Below are 26,252 nucleotides of genomic sequence, written 5' to 3'. Positions count from 1 at the left end.
AATCTGGAAACTAAACAGGATTGACCGTACTGTTTTATTTGAAACCTTTAAAAAAAAATGACATGATTGGCAGCAACGCTGCTCACGCTTTTTGACACATTAACATAACACACCTGCCCCGGCAGCCTGTGTGGCACGCACACGGGTGCTTCCGGCTGCCTCCTGGTGTCCTGCTCAAGCATCTACGTACTGAAGGATGGGTTTTATTTCATCTCCGTTACGTTTACTGCTCCGTTACATTAGAGCTAGGTCATTATGTTGACCAAAAACAATGTGTGAGGTATACAGTCTATGAATTTCACCAGGTTACTAAAGAGGGAGTACAAAATGTTTTATTATAAGAAAGGGAAAAGTGGTACTAATGTAGATAATGTCATCTGCAAATTCTGAAAAAGACTTCTTCCCTTCCGATAGTCAGGGTTCTAATTTCTTTATCCTTCATGACGACGTCACCCAGAATTCTAAGAATGCTGCTGAAGTACACCGGTGCTGGCCAGCATCCCTATCCTGAGGTTTCAACAGTGAATCGCGTTCAAGATCTTCTAGACCTAGTCTATTAGTAGTTACATCTGGAATGAAGGTGAAATTTTATCAAGTCTTTCCGATATCTACTGCAACAATCAAATCGCTTTTCTTCTTTCATCTGCTGCTGTGGTGAATATATATTAATACATTTTTTCAATCTTCAAATAAACCCTGTTTGCTCAGTTATTATTTTTCTGAGGTACTGCTAGATTTAAGACACTGATACCTTACGTAGAAGTTGTTCTTCTCTATAAATGAGATTGATCTAGAAACTTTCTTGTTTTATCAAACTCCTGTATAAGGGTTATGCTTCTTTCAATAATGAACCAAGAAGTATTTTCTTCTTTTAATGCTCAAGGACCTGTTCCTTGAAGGTTTGATAAAACTCACCTGTAAAAACCACCTTGTGAAGGGACAGTTCTTTGATAACTTTTAATTCCTTCCATTGGTAACTGGTCTATTCAGGCTTTCTTCTTCAGTCAATTTTGATAATTTATATTTGCCTATAAAATGATCCATTCCATCAAGATGTTCAATTTATTAGCACAGAGTAAACTCAGAATTAAAATAAAAACTGCCTTAGTATATGATTATATTCCCATTATTATTTCCAAATGTATGTTTTCTTTCTTTACTATCTCTGCCAGAAGTTTATTTATTTTATTGATCTTTTTAAGGAACCAACTTATGGATTTCTTAATTCTATTTTTAATTCATTAATTACGAAATTTATCTATTTCTCTTTTCTATTGTTCTTTTGGCTATCGTCTTTTAGCTACTTGAGTTGAATGCTTAAATCATTTATTTCTACTCTAGTTTATTTAGTAAAAGTAGATCATTGTTACTGTTTCTTTGTGTGACACTTTGGTCTCATCTCATAAATTTTCATATATGATATTCTCATTGTGAGTAATTATTAAATAGTCCACAAATGCATTTTAAATTTCCATTTTAACCCAACGTTTCTGAGTTCTCGCCCCCAGAGTTGTTTTTTAACAAGCTTGTTATTAGCTCCTAGCTTTATACTAAAGTGCTATTATAAATAAGTAAAAATCCAAAAGGTATATTTTATGGAAACTGAAACATTCTATTTTGACATCTAGCCTAAAGAAAACAAAGTAGGGCAAAGATAAATTCCTCAACAGGATTATATACACATGTCTCAAGATTCTAGATTTTTCACTCTTTTGTAACTGTACATAGAACTATCTCCCGTGCAATATCTTTGCAAACAAAAAGCTCACATTAAACACAGTAGAAGCAAGTGTTTGATTAATGAAGGTGTAGACCCTGCTCTCCAGCAGTAGAGATCCAAACAGAATCCGTGCTGTGGAAAACCCCACCCGGCCCTCTCTAAGTTCACTTGTTTCCTGAGAGATCCCCTCACTCCCAGTGCAGCGAGGACACTGCTGTATCTTCCTGACTCTGGACTCCTGTAGTAACTCAGAAATGTACTAAACAAAGCAGAAAATAAAACGTGGTCAACTGTCTCCCACGACATGAGGACAAAAGAAAAATGCTAGGTGCGGCCCCACGTCACCCCCGCGCCTGCAACGCGACAGACACCTGATTCGGTCGCTCGTGCCGCTGTAGCCCCAGCGGCTCTCCACTTGCTGGAACCTACGGATACAGCACTCCTTTCCTCGCAGGCAGCACCTTGGCCGGTCGATGTATTCCACTCGGGGCTTGGGATTGACCGTAAAATGGAGAAAGAGATTTACCACCTCCCGATCTGACAAAATTCCGGACTGGGCAGGACCTGCAGAAATAAAAATCTGACCTTAGTAAAAGCGACTGGATTTCAATCCCTAACTTTGTAACACTCCAAACGAAGTGAATTCAAATCCGGAAGAGGTAAAGTAACAATGAGGCAGAAAATTTTGAGCATGTATTTAATTGTAAGGATTTCAAAATCCATTTGAAGTTAACCTAATAGGTCCTAAGTGTGAAAACCATTAGTAAATAAATCAAAGCTTAGATGAAACCCTGAAATCGCAGAAGGATCTCTGGATTTTTCTATCCACCCACCCCCTCTGTGCACCACAGACACCTGTTCACCAGGAAGAAGAGTCATTCCCTACGGGGGCAATGCTCACGTGGTAGCCAGAGCTCTCGCTACCTCTCTACACCCCACCTAGAGGGGGAAATACATGGGATGGTGCTTGCTTCCGGCGTTCAGAAAGCAGAGGGCAGAAGCTAAGACTGGATGAGCTGTGCAAGCAGCACGTCACGTATGTTAGTGTTCCCATTCACTGCTTCTGAAAAAGCCCGTTCAGTTTAAACTTATCCAGGAATAAATGCCACTCCTAATAAAAAGATGCCAGATCCCTTACAAGACTGGTAAAAGCAATCTAAATAAGAGACTGCACAACACTAGAAATTTGGTTTAGAAGTCCTAAATTCAGACAGTACTGTAAAACCCCCTGATTTTAAACATTAGATTAATCTATCAACCTGCCAGACCTGGCCCCAACAGTGATTTGCAGCCTCTGGATGAGGAAAGAGTGTAAAAAGGGAAAAAGAAAAAAAAAAAAAAAAACTAAAAACTTAAAACCTGCATTTTAGTAAAAAGAACAGAACTGGGAGTGCTAATATCAACAGAGATGGGGATGAACCCATGTGACTTTCTCAGAATGACGAGGACTAACATAACACAAAAGAATTAAAATGTTCCAGGTGAGTAAAAACGATAAAAAGCAGGGACACACATACAGGTCACAAGTGTTCCTGAAGAACTAATAATAAGAAATAGGACGCAGGGGCGCCTGGGTGGCTCACTCAGTTAAACATACAACTTGGGCTCGGGTCATGATCTTGTGGTCCGTGGGTTTGAGCCCCGCGTCGGGCTCTGCGCTGACAGCTCAGAGCCTGGAGCCTGTTTTGGATTCTGTGTCTCCCTCTCTCTGCCCCTCCCCCACTCACGCTCACTCAAGAATAAACAAACATTAAAAAGAAAATTAAAATAAAAAGATGATGTAATAATTCAAAACTATAATAAAACTTCCTTAGTTGAAAAAAGAAGTCTTCGGATCAGGAAACTGTTCTCAGATATGAGCCATATACCTACTGCAAGAAAGTAATCAGATACGACCTAGTATGACCTAGAACCAGGCCCACCACAGTTGTGTCACCGTAACGTGTTGTGTGTGTGTGTGACCAGTCACCAAGTGGTCTGCAAAGGTTGAAAGGAATAACACACCACTGTAACCTTCTTATCTCCAATAGGGATGAGCAGTAAGTATTGTTTTATTGTGAAATGGAGAATTAAGAAAACTGAGGGGGGAAAAATAAACACAGAATTTCTAATTTCCAAATCTAGACAGGGAAAAAAAAAAAAGCAAACATACTCAACAGCAAAACAGATAAAGGGAATTCTTCATAAAAACATTTTTAAAAGCACAATACAGAGGTAACATAGGGAAAAGAATATCCCTAACAGCAAAAGAAACATTATTTGACTACATAAAAATACTAAGGAGTGTGGTCTGTAGGATGGAATCATCTACATCACAGAACAACTATGGATGAAATACATAAAATAGCTATTTTTAAGTTGACAACAGCTGAGGCAGTCAGTGTTTGAGAAGGGAAATGTGTTGAGATGAAGCCATATATTTGTCACTATTTCTTCCCCTTGGGATATTTGCTGATCTGCTTCACAGGGCATAAATGCCAAACAGAAACAGGCAACCTAGAAATCATGTAATCCTCACTGGACTGAGGAGACAAACACTGGAATTTAAAGCTACCAAAGCAGCCAGACAACAATGCTGCAGAAAGGGGGTAAGAGAGGTAAGACCAACATTTTCTGCACAATTTCTCCAGGAAGTGTTTGCTGATTCCTAAGCTATGATAAGCAAGGGAAAATTATGAGACCAAGAAACCAAGCAGAAAGAAGCTGCTAAGAAACTAAAGATTTAACAGAAATTTCAGGGGTCTTAAAATGCTGGGGGGAGAAGTCCCCAAATATTTGAAAATTTGGCTGATATCATGGGTCATAAAGAAAAATCACCATGAAAACGAAAGAGTATTTTTTATCGAATGATAATGAAAATACATATCAAAACTTGTGAAGTGAAGGGCACCTGGGTGGCCCAGTCGGTAAGCGTCTGATGTCGGCTCAGGTCATGATCTCGCGGTCCGTGATTCGAGCCCTGCAATGGGCTCTGTGCTGACAGCTCAGCTTTGGATTCTGTGTCTCTCTCTCTCTGCCCCTCCCTTGCTTGCACTCTGTCCATCTTTCTCTCTCAAAGATAAAAATAAACATTCAAGGGGCGCCTGGGTGGCGCAGTCGGTTAGGCGTCCGACTTCAGCCAGGTCACGATCTCACGGTCCGTGAGTTCGAGCCCCGCGTCGGGCTCTGGGCTGATGGCTCGGAGCCTGGAGCCTGTTTCCGATTCTGTGTCTCCCTCTCTCTCTGCCCCTCCCCCGTTCATGCTCTGTCTCTCTCTGTCCCAAAAATAAATAAACGTTGAAAAAAAATAAACATTCAATAAAAAAAAGAAAGAAAGGAAAAAAAACCCACAAAGACTGACAAAATACTCCCTAGCAAACTAAAATCAAATCAAGGAGATAATAAAAAAGCAGAAGTTAATGGAATGGAAAACATACATACAATAGAAAATATTAATAAAGCCAGAAGTCGGTTCTTAGAAAAAATTAATAAAATGTATAAACCACTAGGCAAGGCTGATCAAAGAAGATACAATATACCAATATCAGAAATGAGTATGGGAGGGGCGGGTAAGGGCTCAGTCTGTTAAGCATCCAACTCTTTTTTCGCCTCAGGTCATGATCTCACTGTTCCTGAGTTTGAGCCCACTTGGGCTCCAGGCTGACAGTGTGGAGCCTGCTTGGGATTCTCTCTCTCCCTCTGCCCCTCTGCCGCTTGCTCTTGTGCTCGCTCTAAAATAAATAAACTTAAAAAAAAAAAAAAAAAGGAAAGAAATGAATATAGGGACACAATTTAGACTCCACAGATGTAGAGATAATAAAAGGATATTATAACATTCATGTTAAAAAAATTAAAAGGCTAGAGGCAACGGTTACAAAAAGAAATAGTGCTATGCTACTCTAAGAAATTGAATCTCTAATTAAAAACCTTCCACAGGGGCACCTGGCTCACTCAGTAGTGTGCAACTCTTGGTCTTGGGGTTGTGAGTTTGAGCCCCATGTTGGATGTAGAGATTACTTTAAAAAATTAAAAAAAAAAAAAAAAGATCTATTAAAAACGTTCCATAAAGTAAATTCTGGATCCAGATAACTTCACTGGCAAATTTTCCTAAACATTTAAGGAAAAAAACAACACCAATCTTACACAATCTCTTCGACACTGAAAAAAACAAGCATTTGTTAAGTTTTGGATGAAACCAGCATAAATTTGGTAATCCACATCTGACAATTACAAGAAAGGAAAATTATAGACTAATTTCTCTCATGAAATAGTCATAAAAATATTTTAAAATTTAGAAAATTGGATCTGGTAACATAGGATAAAGCGTGACAACTAAGTCTACCTTACATAAGAAATCCAAAATAGGTTTAATTTGGAAAATCAGTCTAGTTCACCAAGTTAAGAAAATAAAGCAAGGAGCATCTCTCTACTTGCGAGATGGGATGCTGCCCAATATATGAACCGCTTAGTAAGGCCAATTACAAATAAGAAAGAGAAAATAAAGGGGAAAACTACTGTATCATGACAAGATGAAGAGAAGTATTTGATAAAATTCATTATAAAACTCTTAGCAGACTAGTAACAGAGGGAAACTTGCTTAATCCAATACGAGGCACCTACAAAACATTTACAGCAAGCCTACTCTGGGGAAATAGTAAAGCTTTGTGTGTAACACTGGAATGAGACGAGATGTTCGCTACCAGCACTGCTATTCACTAATATGCCAGAGGTCCTAGACCACATAATAAAGCAGGAAAAAGAAATAAAATGTCTAAGGATTAGACAGGAAGAAGCAGAATTATTACTGTTTGCAGTGGCATGATTGTACATGTAGACTATGTACAGTGATCTACAAATAAATTATTAGAATCAGTGAATTTAGCAAGTTCACTAGATACAAGGTCAATATAGAAAAATCAACTGTATTTCTATCAGTGAACAACTGATTTTAACATGGAAATTTTAAAGACAATCATTTACAATAGCATTTAAAAAATGAAATATCTACGGGCGCCTGGGTGGCTCAGTCGGTTAAACGTCCAACTTCAGCTCAGGTCATGGTCTCACAGTCCATGAGTCGGAGCTCCGCATCAGGCTCTGTGCTGACAGCTCAGAGCCTGGAGCCTGCTTCGGATTCTGCATCTCCCTCTCTCTCTGCCCCTCCCCTGCTCATGCTCTGTCTCTCTCTGTAAAAACAAAAAAAAAATTAAAAAAAAAAAAAGAAATATCTAGGGGCGCCTGGGTGGCTCAGTTGGTTAAATGTCCGACTTCAGCTCAGGTCATGATGTCACGGCTTGTGGGTTCGAGCCCCGCATCGGGCTCCGTGCTGACAGCTCGGAGCCTGGAGCCTGCTTCGAATTCTGTGTCTCCCTCTCTCTCTGACCCTCCCCAACTCATGCTCTGTCTCTCTCTCTCAAAAACATTAAAAAAAATAATTAAAAAAAAAAAAAGTATCTAGGTTTGAATAAACCTCCCAAAAAGCATACAAGACCTCTACCAGAAAACTCAAAATATTACTAGAAGAGATTTTAAAAGACTTAGATAAATGTTCATGGATTGAAAGACTCAATATTACAAAAATGTCATTTATCCCCACACCAATCTAAGTTCCAATCAAAATATGATAATTTGCGGGGTGGGGGGTGCAGGGGAGAGGTAGAAATTGACAAGGTGATTAAAAAATTTACTTATATGTGGGGCACCTGGGTAGCTCAGTCTGTTAAGCATCCGATTCTTGGTTTCAGCTCAGGTCATGATCTCATGGTTTGTGGGTTTGAGCCCCGCGTCAGGCAGGCTCTGTGCTGCCAGTGTGGAGCCTGCCTGGGATTCTCTTTCCTTCTCTCTCAAAAAATAAATAAACTTTAAAAAATACATTAATATGAAAATGCAAAAGACCAAAAATAGCCAAGATAATCTTGAAGAAGAACAAAGCTGGGGAGTTTTCACTATCAGATTTCAAGATTTGGTGTAAAACTATAGAACTAAAACTATGCAGGATTGGTACAAGAATAAACAAATGTAACAGTGGAACAGAATACAGACACTCCAGAAACAGATTCATTCACACAAAGTCACCTGATTTACAACGAAGTTGGCCCTGCAATGTATGTGAGGCAAAGATAGTTTTTTAATATATGGCTTGATAGGGAAAAAAATGAACTTTAACCTTAACTTTTTTTTTTAATTTTATTTTTTATTTCTTAAAATTTACATCCAAATTAGTTAGCATATGGTGAAATAATGATTTCAGTAGATTCCTTAGTGCCCCTTCCCCATTTAGCCCACCCCCCCTCCCACACCCCCTTCAGTAACCTTCAGTTTGTTCTCCATATTTATGAGTCTCTTCTGTTTTGTCCCCCTCCCTGTTTTTATATATATTATTTTTGTTTCCCTTCCCTTATATGTTCATCTATTTTGTCTCTTAAAGTCCTCATATGAGTGCAGTCATATGATATTTGTCTTTTTCTGACTAATTTCACTTAGCATAATACCCTCCAGTCCATCCACGTAGGTGCAAATGGCAAGATCTGGCATGCAACGGAAATGTTTACATATGTCTCCTAAGTGACATGTACGAGAATGTTCTTAATGGCCACCAAAGAGAAACAACCCAAATGTTCAACAACAGTAAAATGCATAAATGAATCATGGCACATTCCTATGACAGATTATACAACAGTGAAAACACTACCTCAAGGATGAATCTAACAGACATAACGTTAACAGAAAAAAGCCAGGGGTGCCTGGGTGGCTCAGTCGGTTAAGCATCCAACTCTTGATTTCGGCTCAATTCATGATCTCACAGTGGGTGAGCTGGAGCTCCACATCAGTCAGCACAGAGCCTGCCTGGAATTCTCTCTCCCTCCCTCTCTCTCTGCCCCTCCCCCACTCACTTACACACTCTCTCTTAAAGATAAACTTTAAAAAAAGAAAAAGCCATATACAAAAGAGCACATACTGTATGTATGATTTCCTTTATATTAAGTTTAAAATACAGAAGACATGAACAGACATTTCTCTAAAGAAGACACAGAGATGGCCAAGAGACACATGAAGAGGCTCAACATCACTCATCATCAGGGAGATGCAAATCAAAACTACGAGATATCACCAGAATGGCTAAAATCAACAACACAAGAAATAACAGGTGTTGGCAAAAATGTGGAGAAAAAGGAATCCTCTTGCACTGTTGATGGGAATGCAAACTGGGGCGGCCACTATGGAAAACAGTATGGAGGATCCTCAAAAAGTTAAAAATAGAACTACCCTACCATCCAGCAATCACACTACTAGGTATTTACCCAAAGAATACAAAGACCCTAATTCAAAGGGATTCATGCACCCCTATGTGTATAGCAGCATTACCTACAATAGCCAAGATATGGAAACAGCCCAAGTGTCCATCAGTTGATGAATGGATGAAGAAGATGTGGTGCATATGTATGTACACACACACACACACACACAATGGAATATTACTCAGTCATAAAAATGAATGCAATCTTACCATTTGCAATAACATGGGTGGAGCTAAAGAGTATAATGCTTAGTGAAGTTTGTCAGTCAGAGAAAGATAAATATATCGTTTCACTCATATGTGGAATTTAGGAAACAGATGATCATAAGGGTGAGAAGAGAGAGGCAAACCAAGAAACTACAGAGAACACACTGATGGTTACCAGGGGGAAAGGGGTGGGAGGATGGGGTAAACGGCTGAAGGAGAGTTGGAGGCCCAGGCCGTCAGTTATGGGATGAACAAATCATGGGAATATAGTCCATGACACCGTAGTAGTCTTAGGTGGTGACGGGCGGCTACACTTGCAGTGAGCATACAGCCCCGTAGAACAGAATCATCACCTGTACCCCAGAGACTAACGTAACACTTGTGCACATTACAGCCCCCACCCAAAAAAGAAGAACCTAGTGCACATATCAAAATAAATAACTAACTTACAATGTTATCTTGAAGGGCTACCAGAAGTAAATTACACACACCTCCATGTGTCATGTGACTAGAGCTCAGTAAGTACCAGCTTCTTTCCCTCTTTCGTACAGGGAGGCTGGCTGACTGCCTGTTGGCATAGTTTCACACAGATTTTGGTCAAGTTATAGCCCTACCTGCTGCAAACTCTTCAATGGTCATCAGTGGAAACCGGATCAAGGACAGTGCTTTCCCTAGAACTTTCTGTTTGTTTCCAAAAGTCACAGGCAGTTGTTGTCTTTGACATTCCGCTTCTGCCCATCGTACAACGGCTCCAAAAAGTCGACTCTCTCTAATACTAAGTGTGTCTCTTTCCAGAACGGCACAGAGTGTGTCTACAGGGAAAATACAAGAATAAATCAAATTAGGAATATTTTGATCTTTAACAAAACACCAACAAACAGACTTACATTAAGTTTTCAAATCTCAATTAAAAAAGGAGATTAGATACTTAAAACTACAGCCCCTATACTTAAAAATATTAAAGAATGAAAACAATTAAACAGCAAAGTTTTCTTTAAAACAGTGCTATAAAGTGTGGTGCCTGGGTGGCTCATTTGGTTAAGCTTCCGACTCTTGATATCGGCTCAGGTCATGACCTCACGGTTCATGAGATCAAGTCCCATGTCGGGCTCTGCACTGACAGCACAGAGCCTGCTTGGGATTCTCTCTTTTTCCCTCACTCTGCCTCTCCCCTGCTCACGTACTTGTCTTTCTCTCTCTCTCTCTCAAAATAAACATTAAAAAACAAAACAAAACAGAGTTTAGGGGACGTCTGGGTGGCTCAGTCAGGTAAGCATCCGACCTCAGCTCAGGTCATGATCTCACAGTTCGTGAGTTCAAGCCCCACGTTGTGCTCTATGTTGACAGCTCCGAGCCTGGAGCCTGCTTCAGATTCTGTGTCTCCCTCTCTCTTTGGCCCTCCCTCGCTCATGTGCTCTCGCTTCCTCTCAAAAATAAACGTTAAAAATTTTATTAAAAAAAAAGAGTTTAAATAATTGCTATGAAGTTAATATTCAACTTTTTCTTTACCATACGTGGAAGCTTAGGTACAGTATCTCCTTGTATATTTGTGCCATTTATTAAGCAAACTCAAATACCCAGAGTAAGATTAATTGTAAGTCTGAGAAAAGGGCTTCAAATTAGTGACATACATAAATCTATAAAGACTACAGACAACCATTCATTCGTTCCCCAAATATTCCTTATTAAGCACTCACTGTGTGTCAGGCACTGTTCTAGACGCTAAGGATACATCACTGAATAAAAAGTTAAAAATAAATCCCTTGCCTTTATGGAGCTTACATTCTAGTGGGGGTTAACATTAAACGTAAATAGATTTAACAAGTTAGATGCTAAGTGTAGGACAGACCAGAGGGTGAGAGGAATCCCAAGTGCAGTTTAAAACAGGATGGCTTTGGGGCACTTGGATGGCTCAGTCAGTTGAGCATCCAACTTCAGCTCAGGTCATGATCTCACGGCTCATGAGTTCGAGCCCCACGTCGGGATCTGTGCTGACAGCTCAGAGCCTGGAGCCTGCTTCTGCTTCTGTGTCTCCCTCTCTCTCTGCCCCTAACCCACTTGCATTCTGTCTCTGTCCCTCTCAAAAATAAACATAAAAAAAAAAAAATTGTTTTTAAATAAATAAATAAATAAATAAAACAGGACAGCTTGGGCAGCTCGTCTGAGCCAAGACTTGACGGGGGGTATGGGGGAGTCAGCCAGAGGCCTAGCCAGAAGTGTTCGGGATGTCCAGTGTGACGGCTCTCCCATCAAAGTGTGCCTGGCATGTGTGAGGACCAAGCCAGGAGGCCAGTGTGGCTAGACTGCAGTGGGCAAGAGGGAAAAGTGGTAGGCAAGGAGGCCAGAAATGGAGGGAAATGGGGTACAATCTTATAGTACCCTGTCAATCATCTGGCTTTTACTCTGAGTACAAAGGAGAACGAACCCCTGGAGGATTCTGAGCTGTGACATTTTATGTTCTAGAAGGACCACGCTGGCAGACATGTTGAGAGGAGACTCTAGTGGAGGTCAGAGTGGAAATGAGATCAGTTAGAAGGCTCCTGCTCTGATCCACATCAGAGGTGACGACGGCCTGGACCAGGAGGAAGTGGTGAGAAACCATCAGATTCAGGATATACTCTGAAGGAGGACTCAGTGTGATGTCCTAACAGACTGAATACTGGGGGTGATAGGAGTCAAGGGTAATTCCCGGGTTTATAGTCTAAGCAACGGACAGACAACAGTGGCATCAACTGAGATGGGAAAGCCTACAGAGGCGGCCTTGGGGGATGGTGAGAGGGGGATCTGGAGTTTCGTTTGGGACATGTGAAGTGTGAAATCCCTATCTGACGTCCAAGCATAAACGTCCTGCCCAGAACTCAGGCCCTCACTCAGAACCTTTCTCCTTTAATCAGAGGCAAAACTCGAATCCGCTCAGCTTTTCTATAGTAGACCAAAAGCAGGAAGTCCAGAGACAGGCCATAGAGGCCAACAGACCAGAACAAAACGACAGGCTGCACCCAAACAGAGACAGAGGAGAGAGGGAATGTGTGACAAGTAGATGGAAGTGCTTGAAAAGCATCACAGTCCAAAGAGTCTTTCTGAAGAGGAAGACTGAAAACCCAAGACAAACAAAAAACACATCAGAGGCCTGAGGGCTTCGCTAATACAATAACTGATACTCATAATAACAACACTTAATAATCACAGGATTCAAATAAAAATGAGGATGCCGTACTTACATACATTCACTATGCTTAAATTACCCAGTAATACACATCTAAGAAAAATTTATTAAAAAAAAAATTCGATTCCATAATGGTCTACACATTCATACTACATCCAAACATTTGGTCAATATTGAACCACAGCTATCATTAGAGCAGGTATCAGCACAGGGGTTCAACATTATGTTAAAAATGAGTAGGTTATACATAATTTTTTTTTTAAATCAAGTTTTTCCTTCTCTGGTAGCTGAGCAGATGAATACAGAGTATGGTTCCATAAAGCTTTTCCACAGGTAAATGAATGTAAACCAATATACCTCAATATTCTGTAGGATTAGGAATATACACTGACCAAAATTAATCATTCAGTGGGAAAACAGACAACTTTGCATCCACATATCTCTACTTTGTATGCTAATAAACTTCAGTAAAGATAAACAAAGAACCTTAACATATCAGCAGGGGAAAAAACACATTATACTGGCCTTGGCATAATGTAAATTTGCTTTTTTCTATCAATGTGACACAACAGCATCTCTCTGGAGGAAGCACATCCCTCCAGAACGTATATTCAAATCCCAGAGGAGAAAAAGCTTCTCTAGAATCTAAAACTATAAAAAGAGCTCCTGGGGTGTTCTGGGTGGCTCAGTCAGTTGAGCATCTGACTCTTGATTTCAGTTCAGGTCATGATCTCATGGTTTGTGAGCTCAAGCCCTGCGTCAGGCTCTGTGCTAACAATGTGGAACCTGCTTGGGATTCTCTCTCCCTCTCTCTGACCCTACCGTGAGCTCTCTCTTTAAATAAGCAAAGAAACACACATTTAAAAAAAAAAAAAAAAAAAAAAGCTCCTGAAGCATGGCCCAACCTTCTTTCTCTCAGCTCCTAGACTTCTCTTTCATCCCAATTTTTAACAAGTACACTTGAAGCAAACTGGACTATGGTGTGGAAACACACAGGTCTTCTATTGGCAGATATGTTACAGTAAGAAATTACAGCTGAGAGCCCAGTAAAGATCATAAAAACAGCTAAGATTATGTTTTGTACACGTAATGCAAGACTAGATTTTAATATAAGCAATGGTGAATCAAATCAAATCAACAAATATTTCGAGTATTTACACTGCACAAGGCACCTACTTCAAGACCCCCAGGCTCCAATGGCACGCCTAACATAGGAGCTATTTACAAAACAACTTCCAGGACAAGTCGCTCAGATGCAAGCAATGCTATTTCAAACATAAACTGAATTACAAATGGAGTGACAACCCCCTAGGGGAAGAAAATTAGGATTAAGCAATGTGTCCCAGCAATGTGAGCAGTGCCTGGGGCTCTCAAACATCCAGTCAGTGGATATTATGTATAGTGGGGAGGACCCAATCTAGCCCCTGCCCTTCAGGATAATTAATGTAAGATGATTGTACATCCTTCCCGAGGTACAGTGCAATAGACAGGCAAACTCACAATGGGATGTGGTTATGACAGAATACACTAAATGTCATGGAGGAGGGCAGGGTGTCAATTCTTAAGAAAGAAGTCACTGCAGAAGTATAATTTTAGCCAAGACATTAAAAATGAGTGAGAAGTAGGGGCACCTGGGTGGCTCAATTGGTTAAGTGTCCGGCTCCTGATTTCAGCTCAGGTCATAATCTCACAGTTAGTGAGTTCGAGCCCCATTCGGCTCTACACTGACAACGAGGAGCCTGCTTAGGATTCTCTCTCTTCCTGTCTCTCGGTCCCTCCCCTGCTCATGCTCTGTCTGTCTCTCTCTCAAAATAAATAAACATGGAAAAAAAAAAAAAAAAAAAAGGATGAGTGAGAACTAGCCAAGGTGGGAAGGAAAGGAAACATTCTAGACACGGTCCAGTTGGTCAACAAATACTAACTGAACAGGTACTATGTTCTACTGTCTTTAGTGTTACAAATACAGTGGTAACCCAACAAAGTCCCTGCCTTCAAAGAGTTTACAATCAGGGTGCCTGGCTGGTTCAGTTGGTAAAGCACGTGATTCTTGATCTCGGGGTTTTAAATTCAAGCCCCATGCTGGGTGTAGAGATTACTGAGAAATAAAATCTTAAAAGAAAAAAAAAGCTTACAATCTAGCTGGGGAAGGTAGATAACCATCATAAACATACACAGACAAATACACAGACACAAACAAAAATACCTACTTAAGAATTTCAGATAGTGAAACCTACTGTGAGTAAAATAAATCAGAGTAACAGAAAAGGATTGTTTAGGGGAACATGGTATCTACTTTGACTAAGGTCTGGGACAGCCTCTCTCAGGTCTCATCTAACTTGGTATCAGAATGATTAAAAGGAGGAAGCCACATACAGATTCAAGGCAAAAGGATTCCAATTCGTGGGAACAGTAAACACAAAGGCTTAAAATAGAAATAACCCTGGCTAGTGTTTATGAAACACAGTGAATGATGCGGAGAGTGAGAGAAGACAAGGTCAGGTACAGACAGAGACAGGCAGTGAGTACTGGCTGTTTACAAAACATCTGTTTTCTCTTCTTCTTGAGATGTGACTTGTAGCTCCTAGCTTCCTCTGAATTTAAGTGGGATAATGTTACTGAATCCTAGACAATGAAGTAAGAGCCAAAATGAGGGTGCCATACTGAGGCCAAAGCTTTTAAAATGTGGGTGTTTTCCCTGCCCATACTTTTTCCTGTCTACTGGCAAGACAGATAATAACATAATAATACACAACAGATAACTAATATATATTTTATGTTCATCATGATGAAGAAAATATTTAAAGCCATAGGCCTAGATTAGCTGTCTCCTCTCCTGCAATAACAACATTCAGACTCCCCAGCCTCATCAGATGGGATGTGGTTATAACAGGATACACCAAATGTATTTAACGTACAACCTGGTTTACCCTGCCTCGATCTCACACACACTTCCTCATGGGGCTCCACCTGCTTCGAAGGTCGCCCTCTCTTCACTCCCCAAATACTACCCATTCTTTAGGGCCCGTGGCAGAATCTCCTGTCAAGACTTTCATAACACTACTCAATTTGAGGTAATCCCTCCGTATTTTGGATTTGAAGAGTAATTACTTTCTATATGTGTAGCTTAGAAAAGGTAAAAATCACATTTTACTGTATGTTATCCAGATTTTTCTATTAAATCTTAATTTTTACATGCTTGTTCCTTGATTCTCCAATTAGATCATAGTTTCCTTAAGAAAAAAATCACATCTTACTCCTCTTCGTATTTTTTTAAAATAATTTTTAAAAATGCTTGTTGGTTGGGGCTCTTGGGTGGCTTAGTCGGTTAAGTGTCCAATTTCAGCTCAGGTCATGATCTTACAGTTGGTGAGTTCAAGCCCCGCGATGGGCTCTGTGCTGACAGCTCAGAGCCTGGAGCCTGTTTCGGATTCTGTTGTCTCCCTCTCTCTCTGCCCTCCCCCACTTGTACTCTGTCTCTCTCCCTCTCAAAAATAAATAAACATTTAAAACAACGTTCGTTTACTGATTGATTGACTGACTGATTGGGCGGGGAGCTGGGGGGGAGCAGAGAGAGGGAAAGAGAGGATCCCAAGCAGGCTCCACCGACAGTGTGGAGCCCAATGTGGGGCTTGAACCACAAACCGTGAGAGCATGACCTGAGCTGAAATCAAGAGTCAGATGCTCAACTGACTGAGCCACCCAGGCGCCCCTCTTCTTTGTTTTTCTGAAATGATCCTACTATAATGCTGTGCACATGGTGCATTCGGTGAATATTTATTTATTTATTTTTGAATGTTTATTTTTGTTGAGGGGGGAAGGGTCAGAGAGAGAGGGGGACAGAGGATCAGAAGTGGGCTCTGCACCAACAACACACAGTCCCATTCAACCACTGAGCCAGCCACACAGGCACCCCAGTGAATATTTATTTGATTTGACATTTTGTAAAAGGTGATAACGTAGAATTTATCACCAAAATAAAGAAAGCAAAAATTTTCAAATGCAGACTTATTTAATTTGGAAAAACCACTATTTTAAAAACAGCCCGTTCACCAGAAAGGGTGACTGTTAAGGTGTTACTGTATTTAAACCGTATGATCTGGGGGCACCTGGGGGGCTCGGTCGGTTGAACATATGCCTTCAGCTCAGGTCATGATCTCACGGTTTGCAAGTTCGAGCCCCACATCGGGCTGTCTGCTTCAGATCCTCTGTCCCCACCTCTCTCTCCTCTCCCCTGCTAGCTCTCTCTCTCTCAAAAATAAACATTACAAAAGTAAATTAAATAAACGGCACAGTTGGAATCCTGGAGGACTCACCTATATCGATATCAGTAAAGCCCTCTGCACTTATCGCATCCATCGTGCTTTTGTCTATCGTGTCCAGGCAGAGACTAGCCAGCTGAGGTTCATCAAATAATCGGGCCTAAACATACAGAGAGACAGTTATTTTATTCTCATAGTTATCTTACTTTTAGACAGTACTATTCAGTTAATGCTGTAGTTACAATTGGTAATTATGTAAAAACACCAACTTAAAATACCCTTATAATGTGTATATATTCTTAAAAGTTTCCCTTCCACAATCAGAAATGAAAAGCTAAGAGCACAAATGCTCTGCTTAGATAACAAATACACACTGATGACCTGTTATTTTCCTTTCCATCTGCTCATATACACACACTGCCTGGTTTCTTATACATTACTTATTTTGATCCTCAACAAACGCTCTAGGTTAGATAAGGCAGACATGATTATCCCATTTTCCAGATGTGGAAACAGGCTTAGAAAGGTATGACTTGCCTAATATGATCTGGCTAGTCATGCTGCAGAGTCATTATTAAATCCGAGTTATAGGATACTGTCACTAAGTTATATCAATTGTCAAGCATACAGTACAAACAGATCAGATTTATTTTCTTCCATTTTCTGTCTTGATGTGGGGAGAGAATGAAGTACAGGAATTTCAGAGCACGAAAGCTCTGGGAACATAAGCAAACAGCAGGTCAACTGAAAAGCAAATAATAGACACACGACAATCTTATACGACAGTGAGGATCATCTACAACTACATACAATAATATGAGTGAAACCCACAAACACAATGACAAACAAAAGAAGCCATAGTATAAACTGAGCAAAAAAATATATACTGTATGATTCCAATAAAGCTAATCTCGGCTTTAAGAATTCAGAAGCCAAGCTTATAATACGTGATTAATCAGGATGCGTATTATAATTAAAAAAAAAAAAAAAACAACCCAAGTTTAAAAGCCAGGCATCGGGGAAGGGGTGGGAGGATCCAAACTCAAATGAGACTTAAAAAACTGTAACACTGAAAACAGATGTGATGATAGGTGTGCCAGGGACCAAGCTTTCATTCTGGCCTAGTATCAGGTCCATTTACATTTAACAGTATGGACAAACACAAGACGCACACAGGTACTCATGCTGGCAATAATGCAATTAATTAACCATTATTTGGCATGGCTGATGACTCTTATTTGTAAAGTAAAATTCATTTTCAAAGGATTCAATAACTCAGGTGCTACTGACCTATTACGTTAACAAACATCCCTAAACTAAAGAGTTATCTTGTGTTTTATGGGGGAGAAAAGACAGCAATAAACACACTGGGATGAATTTAAAATAAATACACACATTCAGATGATATGTAACTGTACTTACATGTATAAAATACGCATATATTTTTAAGTCAGTAGAACATTTCTTAAAATTATGCAATACTCAAACATGTCTGAAAATGCTCTTCTTGAGGCCCTTGGGTGGCTCAGTCAGTTAAGCATCTGATTCTTGATTTTGGCACCGGTCGTCATCTCGTAGTTCATGGGTTCGAGCCCCGTGTTGGGCTCCGCACTGACAGTGCAGAGCCTGCTTGGGATTCTCTCTCTCTCTCTCTCTTTCTCTCTCTCTGTCCCTCCCCCACTCTCTCTCTCTCTTTCCCAAAATAAACAAATAAACTTAAAAAAAATTGTTTTTAATGTTCTTCTTAGATTATATATTGGGCTTATATTAATTTGCTTAGTCAAAATTTTCCAAAAAAATAATATAAAATCTGTATTTAGTAGAATAAAATTAACTCTATTCCTTGTTATTTTCCCTTAAAATGTTTTTAATTTAGAAATAATTTCAAGTTTGCAGAAAAGATGCAAGTAAAAAGAATACCCATATACCCTTTACCCAGATTTACCTATCTAAATGTTATTTATCTAATATTTCACCTCTTTATCATTTGTGCTCTCTATACACACACAGGCGTGCGCGCACACACACATTATATATATATATATATACACACACACACACATATGTATGCATATATATGTATATAAGTGGGAAAATAATGTATAAGAAAACAGACAATGTATAGTGAGTGTGTGTGTATTTGAGGTCAACTATTCAACAATAAATTACAGCACCACAGCCCTTACCCTTAAATACTTGAATATTTCTTATATAACCATAGTAATTAACTTTGATAAATAACCATACAATATTTTTATCTCATCTACTGTATTTCAGTTTTGCCAACTGACCCAATTTTTTATAACACTTTTCCTCCTAGAATAGGATCCAGTCTAGGATCACAGTCTAATGAATTTTTAAAATATGAAAACACATTTTTATCAAATGAAATTCTAGACATTTTAACTGGCAGATATTTTAACTGGCCAACTCAACTATATTTCCAGTGTTCATGCAAAAATTGATCTTTCACTCTAAGAAAAACAATTTTTATAAAAATTATTTTATTCAGAACAGCAATATTTCAGGGACTCTTCAGTTACACAGGCAGTGTCAAGTTTCCTAGGGAATCTATTGTTGCTCCTTAGAGTAAAATACATCCTTCTCAAAATTTAGTTGGAGTCTGGCATCATCTCTGAAAAAAATATCACTTCCTAACGAGCGTCTCTTCCCGGTCTCACTCATGCTGGTACAGCACACTGGCCTCCTGTTTCAGCGTGAAGCTGGCAAAGGTCCTCTCAAGTAATTGACATGCTCAGTGCAAATGACTCACTTGGCAGGAAGAAGAACTTCACATGACAATTCGTGGGCTAATTCACATGACCCCAGCAGTGAAAAATGTGCAGTAAAATTGGGTTCTCAGACCAACCACACGCTGAAAAGCTCCTTTTCTTTCTCGTAGTGACAGCTGTTAACCCTTACTACTCAAAGTGTGGTCCAGAAGCACTGGCATCATCTGAAAGCTCATGAGAAATGCAGACTCTTAGGTCTCACCTTGGACCTGCGGAACTAGAAACTGTATTTTAATTGTCAGAGTTTCATTCATTGGTTTCTGAATTTTTCCATAAGCTTTTAAAATAAAAGTAATTAAGTGATCCCCTCCACATACCTTAAAACCCTTGGACGATAAAGAATCTGAGGAATATCAACTTCCATAATAGATTTTCATCACAAACTCAAAAGAGGGGGAAATGCAAGGATATGCTGCTTAACAGTTCTATGACCTTGGTCAAATTGACTCGTATTTCTGCCTCTGTCTCCTTACCTGTTAAGTGGGGACAATAAGAAAACCTAGAACACCTACCCCTCCCAAAGTTACTGTAGAAGATTAAATGAACTAATGCAGACAAAGTCCTGACACACAATCACCACTCAAGACATTCTGCTATCATCCTTACTATCAGTATCACCACACCTTAAGAACGACTGGTTGAAGGTTGGGATCTTAGGTTTAGCACCTGCTGTCTAACGTGAAGTAAGATATTTACCCCTTTACACTTCCATTGCTTCAGCTTTAAAATGGGGACAACAGTAAATAGCACCACAGAGCTGCAGTGCGGGCTAACTGTGATAATACACGCAAAGTGACTAGCTTAGTGTCTGGCGCACCATGTCCAGAATGGAGTTCGGCGACTATGTCCACGAGGTGACATCGGTGTGCTCTTTCTTCCCTAACCTCAAATATTTGTTGACAGATGACTGAACAAACAACAGCAACAAAAGGTGCCATCATACAATTTCCACATGACAGAACAGACGCAGAGCCGGGCAACCCGAGCTCTGGGCCCCGGCCCCAGCCAGCCTGCTGGGAGCCTTTGGGCAGGTAGTCCATTGGCCCAGGTTTGAGTTTTCCAGTTGGAAAATGAAAGAGGTGAACTAGGGGACATCTGTGACCGGTTCCAGTACTAATAGTCAACAGGATTATATATTATCAGCTTACAATTGTTTTCTCCTCATTTTAACTTGCTTACCTCTGTAAAGACCCTATCTCCAAATAAGATCACATTCTGAGGTTCTGGGAACTGGGATTTCAACACATAAATTTTGGAGAAACAATTCAACCCTTAGCACATGGTATAGGCTGGCTTGGAACTTTTTAAACAATTCATACAAGGGTATTATAACTTGGTCTAAAAAGAAAAACAAGTGATTTATTTATATCTGAAGTAAAGCTCAGATTACAGGCGTTTAACAAATGCTAAATAGTATGATATAGACTGGCTAATAGTTCCACAGATGTGTTCAGTTTGTAAAAATTCATCAGACTGAGTGCTTAAGATAATGTGTACTTTTCTGCATGTATACTATGTTTAGTGGAAACTTTTAAATATCAGAGAAAGAACATTTCACATAAACCTGAAATTCTAATTCCGCCAAGCTTTCAGATTAAGTACAAAGACAGTAAACCTTGGAACTTATCTGCACTTAAAAAGTCCAGATCCAACAAAAATCTTTATTCCAGATCCAACAAAAATTGAGACAAAAGACGTCCAGAAAACCCTACGCTATCACATGCTCAATCGCAGCAGGAACAAACTGGATCCCAATTCCAATTCCAATCCTAACCATCCGTGTGACTTTGAGTCACAGTAGCCTGCTTACATAAAGCCTCAGTTTCTTACATGATACTGTCTTGACTCTAATTTGTTTTTCTAAAATCATATGAATCTGATATACTTCCCTGAATGGTACCATAAAAATAATTACATATACTTTAAGTTAATCTAGAATTCTCCAGGAAATACTTAATACTCACGTAGTTATGAGGATACGGACCTTAGCTACATTTACTTACCTGAGTAAGTAACATAAAGGCATTATCTGCCCTAAGATGTTTGGTGAGAAATTCCACACAGTGTGCTTCCAAGGCTGGGACTGCATATTTCTTAGCAGTATAAAGAGTGGTCATAACCGTCTCTGGGCCAATTTGAACTTCATCTGAATACAGAAATCTGGAAAGCAAATGGGAAATTACAGAGATGGCCATTAGTATTTTAGAGAAGCAATCCACCAGCGTGAAACCTCTGAGGAATATTTTCAAAGATAATGAGCACACTGAAAAACCACCTGAAATTTACACCCAACTTTGCAGGGCTACAGGGCCTTTGCACGTACATCATCTCATTTTATTCTTACTCAGTCCTCAGTAAGGCAGTGTCTCCATTTTACAGACAAAACTGAAGTGAAGATCACAACACAGACTCCTCCCTCTTAAGCCAAATTTTCAGAGGTCTTTTAGCAGCTCAGGACAGGAATCGTTCACTTATCTTTCCGTCATCAAAGGACGTTCATTTAAACAAATCTACGGATAGCTGAGGTTCATACCTCTAGGGGTCAAACATTCATGTATTTGCTGATAATGGTGTCTTGTTATTCTGGGCATCTTTTAACCTTTTATTATTATTTCCAAATTAGCAAAATGCCCACAGACGATCACTGGGGCTTTGGAGGAATAAACAATTTAATAATATCTTAAATGACCCCTGTTATGTGCTTTTGGGTATTTAGGTCCAATGTTCTCTCAAAACACTATCAGTTCAATACTGCCTCCTCCCAGTTTGCTGCTGCTAACTGCCAGATCGCTAGATAGATCAGCTTCATAGAGCTGCGAATAAAGCATACGATTCTCAGGGAAGGCCTGCGCAGTTCTTGTGGAACTATCCGGGAGCTTCTACATATCAACCCTAGGCCCCTGTTGTGGCTCCTCAGAGACCCTGCACGGATTGTCCAGTTCCCAACCACATGCAGGAAAGTCGAGGGGAGAAGTATGGCATTAAGAACAACTGCATCTGAGAGATACTAAAGACGTTACAATGCTTATTACACGTATATTCCTGGGCCCCAAGTCCTAAAACAGGAAAACCTATTAACATCTTTCAGAACCTTCTATGCCCCGGGAGGCCGCAAAGAAGGGAGGCTCTATTTCATGTCCCTACCCTCCGGCTTTCCAGTTCCTCTCCCTTCATTCCCGTGTCCGTAGTCACCACCCAAGGTGAACCGCTAGCTCCTCACCTCCCCGCAGCCTCTCGCCACAACCAAACACCGGCGCTCCCCTCATAGCATCACCGAGCTTACAACTATCCCAGGTGGAGGCTGCTCGTGCTCATCCTCCTCCACAGCTCAACCTTGACAGTGAAGGCTGCTGTGTTTCAGGATTACACCATTTCAAAATACCGTATTCTTTTTTTCTGGGGCGCCTGGAGGGCTCAGTCGGTTAAGTGTCTGACTCTTGATTTCTGCTCAGGTCGTGATCTCACAGCTCCACGAGTTCGAGCCCCATTGGACTCCGCACTGACAGCACGGAGCCTGCTTGGGATTCTGTTTCTCCCTCTCTCTCCCTGCCCCTCCCCTCCTCTTTCTCACCCCCAAGTAAATAAACTTAAAAAATATATATATTTTTTCCAAAAACCTCCTTTTAGAGACTCAAGTCAACATTCTGTATTACCCTTATACTATTTAGCTTAAAGTTACGTGCCACACTTTGTGAAGAGCACAAGGAATTAAAAACCAAGTAAGGCACAATCCCTTACAGTCAGGGGGAAAGGGATGAACAAAAGGAAGAGAGAAAATGAACATTTGTTGAGTGCCTGCCATGGGACAGGTGCCAGTTCATGTAATCCTCCCACAAGGGAGGCAGGTGCTGTTACCTGCATTTAGAAGACGAGGAAACACAAAAGCTGTCTAACATCAACACCCCCTTTCTGCACTGTCTGCCTCCAGTGCTAGACTGTCATGCCCACCAGGTGAGCGCCATTTTATCTGTGTGGCCTCAGGAAGAGATGGCTTGGGTCTGGGCCTGTGCCACCACCTGCCAGCCACGTGACTTTAAACAAACTACCATCAGTGGTGCTCCCTTCTGAAAAGAGAGGAGAGTGACAGTCTCCCCTTCATAACGGGCGCATGAGGATTAGCAGAAATTATAATACGTGAAGTGTTTTAAATAGTGCCTGACAAATACTTAGCCTCAGCAAACGTTAGCTATTTATTTTTACGTTGCTTCATTATTTTATGTCCGCTATTTTTCTGTTTTAGAAGATCTCCTTGCTGTTGTCTCCCGGCCCTTCTGTTTTTCTTCCCAGCAATCACACGCTCACATTTCTAAGAATTCTTGCTTCCTAGTTGTCCTTTTTCACCTCCACAGCATCATGTCTGTTTTATGGATGCAAAAATGTTAAGTCTCCAAGATGCTATTAGCCAGTGTTTTTAAGGTTCCTTTCCATTTCCTGAATGATCTACTTCCTCCAGGATCATCTGTTTCGGGCTTTGTCGTTCATGTTCTCATTTTCCTCACATGTCAAATGCCCAGTGGTTGTCTCCAGTTTGGAATTCTAGTAGCAGGCTTTCTCTGCGTCTGTAGATGGGCCCGTTTTCCAGCTAAAACCATCCCCCAAATGAACGGGCCAGCTGAGAGCTCTGTGCGTGGGGGCTTGCCGACCGGCACCTTGCATGGGAGTGGGAAAGGAGCTGGGGCAGGGGCCGCCTCACGCCATTACTCTAGGGTCCCTGAGCTGTCCCAGGCAGTTTGCTCCGTTCATTTAAAGAGGAGCCTGTCCCGAGGTCGTCATCGGCAGTTAGTCTGCAAGAAAGAGCTGGCCAAGGATGTAGGCTGTAAGCCAGTTTTAAATTTGACTCCCATGTTATAGCTCACCTTCTCATTTCCCCCCATCCTCACTACCCACCCGGGCCTCGAGGGCCTCGAACTGCGCGGGGCGGAGCCAGGGAAGGCAGCGCCCACCCCCGCAGCCCCCAGGCTCTGGACTCTGGGCTCCAGTCATCTGCTTGCTTTCATTACCAGCACACTTTCAACTGCTCTGTCCCTTTTCCACACTGTTGGCTTCCAATCCATTTCCCTTCCTCTCTTTCCATGAAGGGATTTATTCTCTTTTGTATTTTCTTACAGTCACTTGAACTGGGAGAGAGATAGAAGGCTGACTGCAAGCTCGGTTCCCCTCCTGAATTAGAAACCTATGACGTTTTAATTTTAAGGGCAAGGTAGGAAGAATCTTTACATCTATCTGCTTTAATTTTTTTTTTCAGGCAAAAATTACTAGAGTTACAAAATAAAGAACTGAAATGTGGGGCCTTTATTACCATTTGCCTCTGTATGTGAGTAGATTCAAACTTCAGGACACAAGTACATGGCTCTGTAAGCATCTACAAGTGGGGGCTTTGACATCTGCAAAAGCCCCCTAGAGAAATTTCTACTTGAGGGACGATCTAAAAGATGACCAGAGGGTGGGAAGAACACGCCAGGAACGAGAGAGAATTGCGGTTTTAGACTATTCTATTTGAGACACACACACACCCCGTTCAATTTGCTTTTATTAAGTTACAATTTGGTATTACACCTTCGGCTTACATCAAGGAATATGTTAAAGAAACATCTATATCCAAAAACGCGGATTAAGGACACTGTTCATTTCAGTAAAGCCTTCTTTATGAGGAAACCTCGCCAGGAATTTTTTCACTCGTCTGATTATCAGACAGAGCTGTGCATCCCTAAGCAGGTGGTTTGTTTTCAACCTGACAAATACTATGTATGAATTATAACTGACCAGCTAGGTTTCTTGTTTTGCATTAGCTGCTAAAACAATTAAGGTGAAATCTGTAGTTTCCCGATAGCATGCATTTCTGTGTTAGCTTCATCTTGGCTTTATTTATCTTTGTGTTTTTTGGTAAGACGTTCTAAATTCTTTCTGTTGTATGTAAACAATAAGAAAAGGAACTCTATGCTTCTTGTATTTTCCCCCAACATCTTTCCTACAATACCAGGCACAGTGTAGGCACACGGCTAACCCTTAATATTTACCTATTACCTGACTAGACAATTCCATACAAGCTTCTATGTAACACAACAAAGGAATCATTTTCATTTCTAATGAGAAAATAGGCTATTTAAAAATCCAGGAACTATCTTGGTTCATATTTTACTTACATGTTTTCTTACATTCTATTTAATTATTAAAATTGCTAGAATATGAAAATAAGCCAAGCCTTACAAAATATAATTACAAATTAATGATATTACCACAATTCTTTTTATTTTAAAATGAACATTTCAGCCCTCATTTACTACCTTTAAGGACAAAGCCCTCCCAAAGACTAAAGGTTTTCCCAAAAGAGAAAACTCAGTATTTAAGCAAAAATTTTTTAAAGCAATGGGGAAAATATGATTTTAAATTAGAAAAATTGTAAGATTTTTATTATTTGATTATAAATAAGAAAAATTATAAGATCGCGTATACGAAACTTTGTATCACCACTGACTCATTCATTTTACTCAAAAACATTTACTGAGGGACTATAATACCAAGCACTGGGATAGGTCTGAGAAATACAAACCTGGATAAGACAGCCCTGCCCGCAGAAAGCTTGCTTACGGTTTGGTAATGAAATGATTAAAGAGTAGCGTCACAATTACAACAGAATTATTTATCAGGCACAGTGTGATAACTAATCTCTAAAGATAGCCCGAATCAATCATGCCTTCTATTATCCATGGCCTTCTATAGATCTGTCCCATAATAAACCTGGGCTGGCCCTGTGTGATTCCCTTTAACCAACAGAATGTGGCAGAAGGGACACCGTCCCCGTCCGCGGCCTCCCCTCGGAGGATGTCTGGCG

At 40.4% G+C, this 26,252-nt stretch overlaps 1 protein-coding gene across 1 annotated transcript in view; it reads right to left on the bottom strand.

The window, feature by feature from the left end:
• Nucleotides 1-26,252, bottom strand: part of BTBD1 (BTB domain containing 1) — a 41,974-nt gene that overhangs the window by 8,988 nt on the left and 6,734 nt on the right. Inside the window, exons 2-5 of the mRNA XM_030317272.1 lie at nt 21,424-21,580; nt 16,683-16,788; nt 9,818-10,015; nt 2,092-2,284 (exon numbers count right to left, since the gene is read on the bottom strand). Coding sequence (XP_030173132.1) covers nt 2,092-2,284; nt 9,818-10,015; nt 16,683-16,788; nt 21,424-21,580 — 654 coding nt within the window. The remainder of the gene's footprint in view (nt 1-2,091; nt 2,285-9,817; nt 10,016-16,682; nt 16,789-21,423; nt 21,581-26,252) is intronic.

The sequence above is a fragment of the Lynx canadensis genome, chromosome B3 (genome assembly GCF_007474595.2).
Source record: "Lynx canadensis isolate LIC74 chromosome B3, mLynCan4.pri.v2, whole genome shotgun sequence".
Taxonomy (NCBI): Eukaryota; Metazoa; Chordata; class Mammalia; order Carnivora; family Felidae; genus Lynx; species Lynx canadensis.
This window is presented reverse-complemented; position numbering and strand designations above follow the sequence as displayed.